The sequence below is a fragment of the Rhamphochromis longiceps genome, linkage group LG13, assembly GCF_057381845.1.
Source record: "Rhamphochromis longiceps isolate RC_006_pf linkage group LG13, R_longiceps_female_GT1.1, whole genome shotgun sequence".
NCBI classification, from domain to species: Eukaryota; Metazoa; Chordata; class Actinopteri; order Cichliformes; family Cichlidae; genus Rhamphochromis; species Rhamphochromis longiceps.
In genome coordinates, this window is record NC_140569.1 from 30,639,031 (window position 1) to 30,651,204 (window position 12,174).

General features: G+C 39.7%; 1 protein-coding gene across 4 annotated transcripts; it reads right to left on the reverse strand.

The window, feature by feature from the left end:
• Positions 1 to 1,010: 1,010 nt before the first annotated feature.
• LOC146656095 (uncharacterized) lies at positions 1,011 to 9,369 on the reverse strand. 4 transcript variants are annotated; one of them, XM_085428978.1, is made up of 7 exons: positions 9,243 to 9,369; positions 7,699 to 7,767; positions 7,537 to 7,585; positions 3,533 to 4,558; positions 3,218 to 3,373; positions 2,309 to 2,401; positions 1,011 to 2,036 (listed from the first exon to the last, which is right to left on the reverse strand). In XM_085428978.1, the coding sequence occupies exons 2-7, from the start codon at positions 7,719 to 7,721 to the stop codon at positions 1,725 to 1,727; spliced, it is 1,659 nt and encodes a 552-aa protein (XP_085285104.1). In that variant the 5' UTR covers positions 7,722 to 7,767; positions 9,243 to 9,369; the 3' UTR covers positions 1,011 to 1,724. The 4 variants fall into 4 exon arrangements, with proteins under 4 accessions (XP_085285104.1, XP_085285108.1, XP_085285106.1 ...); XM_085428982.1 differs by lacking the exon at positions 3,533 to 4,558 and having other exon boundaries at positions 9,243 to 9,362; XM_085428980.1 differs by lacking the exon at positions 7,537 to 7,585 and having other exon boundaries at positions 9,243 to 9,302.
• Positions 9,370 to 12,174: the final 2,805 nt, after the last annotated feature.

The window sequence follows — 12,174 nt, forward strand, 5'->3', positions numbered from 1 at the left end:
TATTTTTGTTACTCAGCCAGTGTTCATGGGTCTGGTGGACCTGCTAGAGTTTTGGCTTTCCAAATTAACACTATCAAACAATTGTATGTTAAATTACTCAACAGATGTTTACTTCATCCCAATTACAAACCATATGAACAGCAAACATGGTTAATTTTTTCCCTTTACCTTTGTTAGATCACATTTATGAATTAATGTGCTTCTCGTTTTGTTTTTTTTTATAAAATGTTATAAAAAAATAAATCAGTTATAATCAAGTGGAGTGAGTGGAAAGACACAACACATTTACACGTGAAGCAATATGTTTCACAACTAAATGGGATCAGCTGCTCATCAATGGTGACATTAGGCCCAGGGTTGTAAAACAGGGAGAGGTGGCGCACCCACTTATCCCACACTGTCCTGATGGCAGCTAGCTTGTCTCTCTGCCGTCGAGCTGGTCTGTTGTCTCGGTTATCAAAACAGATAATCCTGGAAATTGTGTGGAAGTTTTCCAGAGACATTGATGCACGGAAAGGTTTCTGCATCCCACAGGGATTCTGTGGATTCCCCTTTGGACCTGAAAACTCCTGCAAGGATACACTCAAAAAAATAATTCATTGGATGAACTTAATTTCATCTTGCCACCTATATTCCATCTAAACAAATCATGTTAAATCAATCCATCTTGATTGTGTTGTTTCAACACTAAATATGTTTGTAAGTGTAACATAATTTAAACATTAACATTCAGTTAATTTGATTTTTATTCAGTTAACATGTTTGTACCAAGTTAGTCTAATTAAATTAATTTAAATTCATGTTATATTGTTTAAACACTTTGGCACATCAAAAGTCAGTCTTGTTACATGAACTAGTAAAATATTTGTTTGTTTCACCAATGTTAATCTTGTTGAATGAACAAATGTAATTTATGTCTGTAGTACTTACACCAATCATGTTTCAGTTAGTGTTTGTATTGCTTATGTAAACATTACTTTTAATTAAATTAATGAAACATACATAAATGATAACTTGCAAAACCATCTTTTATTTTGCTTGAACATTCTTAAAACAGTTGGCAGGATCCCAGTTCAGCCTAGCTTTCTCCCCTTTAACGATCTCATACCAAGACCACAGAACTTCCAGATCAAGACATGCTGACTGAAAGAAAAAATACAATAAAATAACCCTAACCCTAATAATAAAAATGAAATAAGTCTGTTGAATAGTTTGCAGACAAAAAATATTATCCCCAAAGCAACTTTCGTAAAATGTAGTAAAATATGCATTGCAAACAACAATATGAATTTTAACACAATTTAAAGCTCAGACATAACATTCAACATTACTATAATATTACAACATTACTATGTTGCTTGCATACATTAGTCCTCCATTTAATCAGGCTGTATCCATTAATAGTGACTTTATGCTATTTAACGTGTGGAGAAAACATTCAATTTTGAGCATAACTGCTCCACTCAAACAATTTGTGAAAACCAGTGTCCATTTGCCTTTGTAACAATTGCCATCTGGCAAAAATCTGTGTTTACACTTCAAGTGTATAAGACTTTAAGTTATGGACGAACAATCTTTGTGTAATAGCCACAGAGCAAACCACATAGTTTATATGAACATTTTATAACTTACAATTTTAAACTTTAAAACAGTAAACACATATTTGCATTGCAGAAACCTTGAAAAAAAAAAATCTGGCTTGCATGAGTCCGTTTCAAGCTCATTCACCCCATTAGCTTGTTTTTTAGGAACTGTGCCTTGGATGACAACCTCTGTCCATCCAGCTTCATGATAATCTTTTGCAAGACTTCAAAAGTGCATTTGAGCTCCGGTGGGTAGCTTAGGTTCAGACAGTATATCAGTCCAAATAACAGAGCACAAGCAATTGCAATGCTCCTCAAACCAGTGAGAACCTCCACGCCTTCAATCAGGACACCGATGTTCTCTGGGTCATCTCCAGGCTCCGCACCCTCCTGATGTATGACATACACTCCCATCACAGTTTGTTCCATGGCTTCAGTGTTGGCCTCAGTGTTCTGTGATGTAAAATATAATAATACATTTGTTTGAGTCTACATATGAAAAAAAAAAAAGGAATTCAGCAATCAGCGTGAATATGCTGATATATTTACTAAATTCTATGTCTCTGGTTTCACACCTCAGAAATTTGACATGAAACAAAACAAGGACCAATTGCAATATCTTTTATTCACACGTGGTGTCACATTTTACCATTTCATATATCGAAATTACCCATAACTCCTGGAGCAAATTACATAACACAGAACAACTTGTGAATATAACTGACCGTATATTCCTTCACAAGTTTCTCATGGTCTTCATTCAGGTAGACACACAAGGACTTCAGGATGCATGCTCGTCTTGTATGTATTGTGTCATCCTAAGAAAAAAGGGAATCCATAATGACAATATTTAACTTTTAGGCAGCAGTTTGAAAAAGGAATACTTAGTTTGGAAGAGTCCAAAAGGCCACATGGTAAATAGACTGGTTCTTATATAGCGTTTTTCTACTCAGAGCACTCAAAGCTGCCTTTATACAACAATTCATTCACCCAATCACTTTTTCTAAACTGTTTAAATGGCCTGTATTTATATAGCACTTTACTAGTCCCTAAGGACCCCAAAGCGCTTTACATATCCAGTCATCCACCCATTCACACACACATTCACACACTGGTGATGGTAAGCGACATTGTAGCCACAGCCACCCTGGGGCGCACTGACAGAGGTCGAGGCTGTCGAACACTGGCGCCACCGGGTTTAGTGCTTACTGTCTAACATTCATACACATTCACACTCCGATGAATGCATCGGTGAGCAACTTGGGGTTAGTATCTTACCCAAGGATATTTGGCATGCACACTGGAGGAGCTTGGGACCAACCCGCCAAGCTTCTGATTAGTAGCTGACCTGCTCTACCACCTGAGCTACAGCCACCTCAAAACATCTGTCTAAACCAAATCAGACACAAAATGAGGCAACACTAATGTTTTTTTTGGAGTTTTTTTCCCCATTTTGATCAAAATTAACCATACGATTTTATCAATTACTTATTAATATAAGACTGATGCTTATATAATTTGTATAAAATATGAAAACCTCTTAGGACTTTTGCCTACCATATGTATAGATATCTTTGCTCATAAAATTGCCAGATTATGGGCATAAAAAGTTCTTAAGCACAGATCTAACCCACCTTGGAGATGGCCACCATGATGTGTCTCATTTTTCTGCCAGCCACCCCACCTTTGCCTCGAAAGAGCTCCATCATGCGTGGAGTGTACAAGTCTAGCTCATAAAAGAATCTAGATAGCAGCGGTACTGTCGATATGCGCAGGAATTCCTTGTCAATCTGAAAAACATGAACAATGCACTTATAATATGCACCAGAGGAAGGACATACCAGGAATTATTAGCTGTTTTATCACTATGTTATGTCAATATTAGTGAAGCAAGAAATAACTGGTCAACCATGAACACACTATAAAAGTTAGACATATAGGACATGCACCTCTTTCTCGGTGAACAGAGCTGGCCATCTGCTTTTAAAATCTGCAATAAAGGGCTGTCCTTGAATAACTTCTTGCCTTCTGTACGAAAAAGTCTTCTGCATTTTCATTGTCACTATATTGTCATTGTTTCTCTTCTGAACCTCTGAAAGCAGTGCAATTCTCTCTTTTTCCAGGCTGTCAGTGGTTTCTCCTTTTGGATACTGCGGACAGTAATTGACTTCTGCTCTTCTAGGCTTTTTCACATTCAATGCTGCCTTACTTTTGTCTTGGGCCTTGTTCTTTAGTGAATTTACCAACACCTCAGCACAGCCCAGGCCTCTCAGTTTGGTCCGGACATTGGCCATTTTATACTTGAGGCTAATTTTCCAACCATAACAGCCATTAAAGGATCCCTGCTCCCTCAGACAAGGATGCTGTTTGACAAGGGCTTCTGCAACTTCATTCAGGTCATTGTCAGTTGGATAGACTTTAAATTTTATTATTTCTTCAGCCAGCCTTTCTAAAAGGTGGGATTTCAGTTTTGGTGAGGGGGTCAAATGAGTTCCACCAGCAATGAACTCAGCATTGGCCTTTTCAAGTTGCAGTTCAGCCTCATAGCTGAAATGAGGGACTGTGAAGACACTTGGCCACACTGACAGTCTTGTAGACGGTGATGAACCTGACGATGAAACGGGCCTTGTATTGTCTGTGTCTGAAGAGCTTGAAAAGGAATGTGTTGGACTTCGCACTGGTTGACATGTCACTCCATCTTCTGTAAAACTTTGCAACTGCACACTATCCAAGTATACAACCTTTAAAGTTGCTTTATCATTAATTTCAGAGATCGCAGTCAGATTTACAAAATCATTTCCGAAATCAGGATCTTGATATTGAAGACGAAAATCCTGTTGCACTCCAAAATTTGTCTTTATTTCCTGACACAATTCCTCAATGGAGTCTGATATCCCAGCTGGTAAAATTAGTTTCCTGGCATCATCTTCTCCGAGAATGATCCTCAGTCTTATGGGCTGGGGCATCATGCTGACCTGGACAAATATCAAATATTTAAAAAATAAATAAAGATGTACTCATTGACTATTGTGCGAGTGTGTGTAACAAATTCTAATGTCAACGATAATTTGATGATGTCACCTTGGCCTCGAGGAATTTTTTTACTGGAGAAGTGAATAGTGCATTTTCCAGATTTGTCTTGCATTCTTCTAATTAATGACAATTCTTGCATAAGATGCTTAAAAGAAATCTACTCTCAATAAATTAAGTAGCAATTGGTCTGCAAAGTATGATGTATTATTTACTGTGCCAGGTGATATAGGGGGAAAATACTTACAAACATCACTCCTGTTTACCCTGCAAGTTAGTGTGTCTCTTCAGAGTAACCAGACGCAGGCCTCCCACTGAATAGGCAGCTAACGGGTAGTCATCGAGTAGTTCCCCATGCTCAATCAGAGACACCTCTCTCGCATGTGACATGTCAAGCTCAAAAGCTCTGAAGTGCTCTCAATACCAAGCAGAGAACTTTTTTACAAAAAAGTATATTCTGCCATGCAAAATAAAAATCTGCAGAATTTCTGCAAACTCTGGCAAACCAAATATTTGCCCATGAACAACTATCATTCCTGTGCTGTAGTTCATGCCATTGTATGACACGCTTTTTGTAATATGGACATCAGTTTCATCTGGTAATCTTTGCTTTATAGCTACTGCGATATCACTTTTCAGAACATCAATTGGTACTGATGAGCCAACATTTACCATTAAAGGTGTCTTATGGTCAGAAGAGTGCAAGTCAGAGGCAATCACGAGCTGATGTTTTTTGGCAAGTGTAACAGGTATGTTCTTAAAACAGTTTGTATGGCGAGCAATTTGTTTAAAAAAACTATGTTTCGCCTCAAATCTCATTGTCCATTTGTGGACAAGAGGCCCAAAATGCCGAATCAGAGCAGGGTAGTGCTCCAAATAATGATGTTTAGGGAGAAGACTGTTGTTTGGAAAAAGTTCTTGGTATCTCTGGCGATGTTCACTGATTTTACACTCAAGGTAGGAAATCGACTCATCAGACTGGACAGGGGCTACAACAAGCTCCACAATGTCCTTCAGATCCAAAACAATATGCCATGCAGGTTCATCCTCTGGAACAAGTGGACCAATAATTAGAGGCAACAAACGAAGCAGAGACCAATTTTCATGTGCATTTCCACCAATATTTTTTTTTAATGAGAAAGTCTGGGGAATTGCATGAGGCCGGTTGGTTTTATCTGCCCATTTATACTCAAAATTTTGGATCAAGTTGTTAAGTTTTTCTAAGGTGAAATACTTTTTAGAGATTAAAAAAGAAAAACAATGTGCAAGCTCCACTGGTATTATGCCCTCTAGCAGATCATGTGCTACATCTGGAGGGTAGCCTGCAGTGACATGAAAATGGCTCAGATTCTTACTCAAAATACAATCTCGCTTAACTCCACAACAAGCACTTGCTGTTTCTTGTGCACGCTTCAAATGGAATTCATGAAGTTCCGGTGTTCTATGCTCAAAATCACCAGCAGTCACTGACTTTATTTCAGATTTTTTAGCTGTACAGAATCTGCATATGTATTCAGCAGAAAAACTTTCCACAAAACCTGCCAGCCCATGGGCTCCTAGGTTGTCAGCTATGACGCAGCTCACAGTTCCTTTAATACACTCGTTCAACTGACTGATGAACACACCATGTTGCTCCAAAGTTACCAGATCTCTCAAAAGTGGATCAAAGACTTTTTCAAACCCAAATGTCCTCAAATCTTCACTCTTGCAAAGGATTGCCAAATAAATGGATGAAAGGGCTGAATGAGAACCAGGTGGTAAATTGCCCAAGACCCAATATACACCACAAAGCTTGTGCTTTTTCCGTGAGGTCCCAAGAGGATTACAAACCTCAAAATCATCAATATAAAGGTTAATAGAAATTCTCAACTTCTCACCATCTAGAAAGCTATTTCTTTTATAATGCTCCCCATCTCGAAAAGATCTGTAAACCCTCTGATCACCATTCAGATTCTCTCTATTTTCTTGAGCTATTTGTTCTTCAATCACTCTATCCAGCAATTTATTGTGACTCAATATTTCCTGCAATAACTGTAATAAAGGGATGTACTGAAATGACTTCCTTTGGTCTATCGATAAAAAATACTCAACAGGCTCTACAACCCTAAAATTTTGTATGTAGTATAGTTTTCTTTTATAAGGAGTGGCAAGAGGGCCACACTTTCCCAATATTTTAGCCACAGGGTTAGAAACACATACAGAATTTGCAAGCTCTTCAATAACAGCCTGACTAATATGGAGGTTATGGCTCTTAAAAATTTCTGTAATTGTACGTTTTGTCAGAGGTACACTAGCTGAACTCAACAGAAAAACTAACTCCTCTAAGAACTCATCTAATCCTTTTGCTGGAACATGAAATATGTGTTCCAATTTCAACAATATTACTGCTAATTTCCGTTCAATTAGTTCGGGCTGATTTTCAACAGCACTATTATCACATTCTGTCACTGACTCACTTTCAAATTCACCATAGGATACATCTTCAGAACAGCTAGCCCTTACATTATCAGAGGACTCTATCACTTGAACTGGGTCCACACGTGTAACTACACTGGCTTTAAAATCTTTAAGTGTGTGTGGATGATGCTTCCTCTTTTTGTGTGTATAAAATGTATTGTAAATATTTGTCTTGAAAGGGCAACCAAGAAACACACAACTAACTGTCTCGTTACTTCGCAGATGTGTTCCAATATGGACAAAAAAATCTCTCTCAGAGAAGACGTCACTGCAGTCACATAACTCACATTTAAAAGTTACTGAACTTGAAGCTGTCTGTGTAAACTGAGATGAATGAGCTTTATAGACATGAGTGTTCAGTCCACTCCAAGTCTTAAATGTGCACGGACAATTAACATATATGCACAGATAATGTTGACCTATTCCGTAATGATGATGTAGTTTATAATGTTGAAGTAATTTGTACCTGCTGCTCTCTCTGGTAACACAATGCTTGCACTGCCACATACACGTCACTGATAAAAAATGAAATATGCATTAGAAAACATCAAGGAGATTAAACTTCTGCATCATCCAAAAAAAATAAATAAATAACATAATAATAATAATAAGGCAAACATGAACTTACCATGTATTGTTGAGGAGGTGCATAAGAATCTCAGAGCATGGGAATGTGGCTTTATTTTGTGATGTATTTCTGGGGAGAGAAATTAATTAAAACAAAGTTATTACTCTGACAAATTTGTGTTAATATCTACATACTGTGAAATGTGAAGACTGTTACGGTGCGTACACACCGAACGCGATAAACGCGACCAGAGCTTCAGGTTTACATGTAAAGTCAATGGAGGAGCACGATGAAGCGCGACTGGGGGTCCAGCTAAACTTCGGAAGCAGATTTGCATTGAGAAAACGCTTTTCTGCCTACTTCACACGACTGACGCCTTTGAAGCGCGAAGTAAAATACGCACTGCAGTTTGTGTGGTGCATTTTGTGCATTCGAGCTTATCACGTCTACCGCTCGAGTTGGTAAAATCTGCGGGACAGCAGCTTCTCAAACTCGGCAAGGGACAGAAGGTGGTACAGCTGAAAGCGGCCGTCATCCAGACGGAGCTTCTGGAGCAAGTGGTGAAACTCACCAAACTGCTCACGCTTGTGGAAGACCTGATGGACCCAGGTACAGTGAGGACGTCCTTTAGGCACTGCTCTGCTCTCCACAGCAAATAGAGAAGGGAGACTCTTTCTTCAAACGCTAGATTGACAGCTGCCATTTTAATAACATACCGTCTGGCACTACTTCCTCCCAGATCTCTTCTTCATACGCGTGAAAATTGCATATAAACCTCGACCAGTTCATGCTGGACGCGCTTCGAGGTGCAAATGTGCACGAGATCAGCTAGGGGCATCTATCGCGTTCGGTGTGAACGCACCGTTAGTCAGCCTAATGCAGAGCACCAGAGAAACTATAACCCAAACAATTATCCACCTAAATCATTCTGAATTCAAAAATTAAGTGAATATATTACAAAAAAAGAAAATGCACATGCAATTATTGTGACAGATTTTATCTTACTCCTTGTTATTAACTCCCCTAAACGCTGGTTTAGTTGAATTAAACCTTTCATCAATCCAGTTAATGCGGTTGCCCGCGACTAAACTCCACTGACAAAAACAGGAATTTTAGATAGAGCATCATAAAACACTCATAAAATCACCAAAACCATGTCGGTCAGTCTTACCACTACTACCAACAATCACCAACTCCGGTTAAGCAGAAAGTAACCCTTCATTCATGGAGCTATATGCGAAGACGTTACGGCTCTACGCGGCTTTCCCGCTCTTCAAAGTTAGCTAACTCCAGAGAAGAAAAACAGTCCTACCAACGCAGATAACCATGAAACACACCTCATTCAAAGTCGACAGAAACAAAAACAAAAAAACGAACTTACCAAAATAACCTCATCAGTTTTTGCTCTGTTGCAACAATTAGCAACTCCGGTTAAGTTTTTAAAAAAAACATTAAATTCACCGACTTACATTTGAAAAATGTTTGGGTCTACAACCTCCCTGCTATATATAAATCTCCACACTACACAGGTAAAAAATTTTAACTAATAGTATTTATCTCTCACTCCACTAACCTAAATAAATATATCAAGAAATATTACTTACCTCACTATCAGGTATGCCAAAGAAGTAACTCCACGTGCGCTCGTTAACTTCTCAACGGACCTTTCCGCATCCGGTGGGCGTGGAGCATGCGCAATACATGACGCTATCAGAGCCTTTGGTTTGATGGACCTCATTCTCATTGGATTGCCATGAACGAATTTAACTCATCAAAGTTTTCTTTGATTTATATTCAACAAAAAAGAATGAATCATTTAATGAGCATAAAAATGATTTCTTCATGTGATGTAAACATATTACTACTTTGTTAATCAAACACATGCCCTAGTTGATTTTTTTGAGTGTAAGAACCAAAGTAGGCCTTTGGGGTTCTTAGATGAATTTGGTCCATCTCCTTCCACCTCTCTCCAAAAACACACCTTCCTTCTAGATTACTGCAATCCAGAATAATTTTCTGGATGGAATCTGGGATGAAAAGCTCAAATGAAGACTTGATGTCCTGCACATGAGTAACTGCCAGCCGTGTTGGCCCTGGCTGATCACAGTAACAGCTCTGCAGGGTGGCTCATTTCTTGGGCAAGAAGACCATTCAATTTCACCAGTTATTGACATCCATATTTCTTCACTTGCTGTCTGGTGGGCTTGTTCTGGTCCTGGAGCTGGCTGCAGATGGGGTACTCGTCTTCATTTTGTTACTAAATGGTGCTCAACCTCATCCTCTTCTTCAAAGTCCCTGTCAGACTCTGAATTTTCAGAAATGTGAAATATTCTGAAACCTCTTTGTCAACATCATCATCCGAAGCCCCTCTCTCTTCCAAAATCAATTGGATGGCCCTCGCAGCAGATAATATTTTGCCATCTTGATCAGTTGTGATAAGGAACCATATTGGCAAAGTCTTATTTATAGTATTATGCCCCTAATTTGCAGGTGGGACAGGGTATGAGAAAATAAAATTTGGATCCCTCAAGAAAGAGGGTAAAATGTGCAGGAATGTAAGAGCAGACGGTGTTGATAGTTGAATTTTCAACAATGTTGCAACTTTGTGCGCGAGCAGGAGGGGAAGAAAACACTATCAGCAGTACCAGAAAGGAGGAAGACAGAGTGTAGGAACACAGGACCTACACTTTCAACACTTTTATTAGACCTGGGTCCAGTGGACCCGAATACCTTGTATGTAATGTAAATGCGTGGGGGGAGGTACAGTATGAGGTCATTGAAAATTAGTTTGGATTTATGTTCTTCACAGAAAATAAGCCAAAGCCAATGAATTTCAGGTTGAAAAAATAATTAATTGTTTAATTTTTCTTTTGAAAAAAACTGAAAACGGGTCTCACAGACCCGAACACCATACAAGGGTTAAGTCCCGTCTTCTCTTTTAATATTGTCTATACTGTTCTGGAATGCACTGCACAGAAATATACTTAGCTTACTCTCTGTGTGTGTCTTGCTAAAGTCACAACACACAGCAGGGCACAATTATTCATGATTCACGGTCAGTATTATGGGACACGCCACTGGATGGCTCTGTTTCCTTTGGGGTACCTCTGAGAGCGCAAAGGATGATGGGGATCTACAGGGACATTCACGGAAGTGCTAGCTTGCATTGGTGTAATGTAGGTGTGCAATGCCATTTTTTGCTGCGTGGTCTGTTTTAAACGCAAGATGGGTAACAGTTAAGGCAACTGACTTCGCCGTTCATCTCAGAAGGATTCTGTATTCTGTTTTCTGCTGGATTAATGCACTGTATGTGTTTCAGTTCACACTTGTATTATAATATCTCCGTGGGTAAGAGGGAAAATGTACCTTTGGTAACTGTTTAAATTTGGCTCTGTATTTTAGCAGGAGAAGCCACTACAGTTATTTTTGCATTGCTAAATTTGTTTTGTTTCTGGATGGGTTTATATCAGTCACAAATTGACGCTAGACATCTTTGAGTTCCAGACGCTGATAAAGTTGGGAAAATAACCTCCAGCAGCAGTGGGTTACCAGTGCACAAAGCTGTTGCTGGATAAGAACTGTCTGTAACGATTTTATTTCCTTATTTTTACAACCTTTTTATTTTCTTCTGAGAGCTTACTTTATCATTCAGATCAAAAGAACCCCAAAGATAATCTGTGTTCTGGGCTGGTTAATTGAGCCAGGCCACAGTTGTGACAATAATGTAGCTAGTAATCAAAGTTTCATTTATGTCATGGGCTGTGGCTTTTTGTCATTATTAATTTTATTTGATGCTTTCTGTACTTCAGTTAAGTCTATACCTCTTTTATTTTGGTCCTCTTTTGTCTCGTGTGCCTTGTTGTTGCTTTGACTTCCTTTGTTAGTGTTTTACTTTGTTTTAGCTGTGTTTTGTTACCTTGGTGTTTCCACCTTCCTTTATTACGTTTGTGTGTATAGTCTTACCCTTTGCTCTTTGTCTAAGCTTCTATTACCAACCCCTGTAGTAGTTGGTGTCAACCCCTTGCAATATACGTCTTTTAGTTTGAATTCACGAGATACTGGCATCCATCCATCCATCTTCATCCGCTTTGTCCGGGGCCGGGTCGCGGGGGCAGCAGCCTAAGCAAAGAGGCCCAGACCTCCCTCTCCCCACCCACCTCCTCCAGCTTATCCGGGGGAATACCAAGGCGTTCCCAGGCCAGCCGAGAGATATAATCTCTCCAGCGTGTCCTGGGTCTGCCCCGGGGCCTCCTCCCGGTGGGACATGCCTGGAACACCTCACCCAGGAGGCGCCCAGGGGGCATCCTTGTCAGATGCCCGAACCACCTCAGCTGGCTCCTTTCGATGTGGAGCAGCAGCTGCTCTACTCTGAGCCCCTCCCGGATGGCCGAACTTCTCACGATATCTCTAAGGGAGAGGCCAGCCACCCTTCGGAGGAAGCTCATTTCTGCCGCTTGGATCCGCGATCTCGTTCTTTCGGTCACTACCCACAGCTCGTGGCCATAGGTGAGGGTAGGGACGTAGATCGACCGGTAA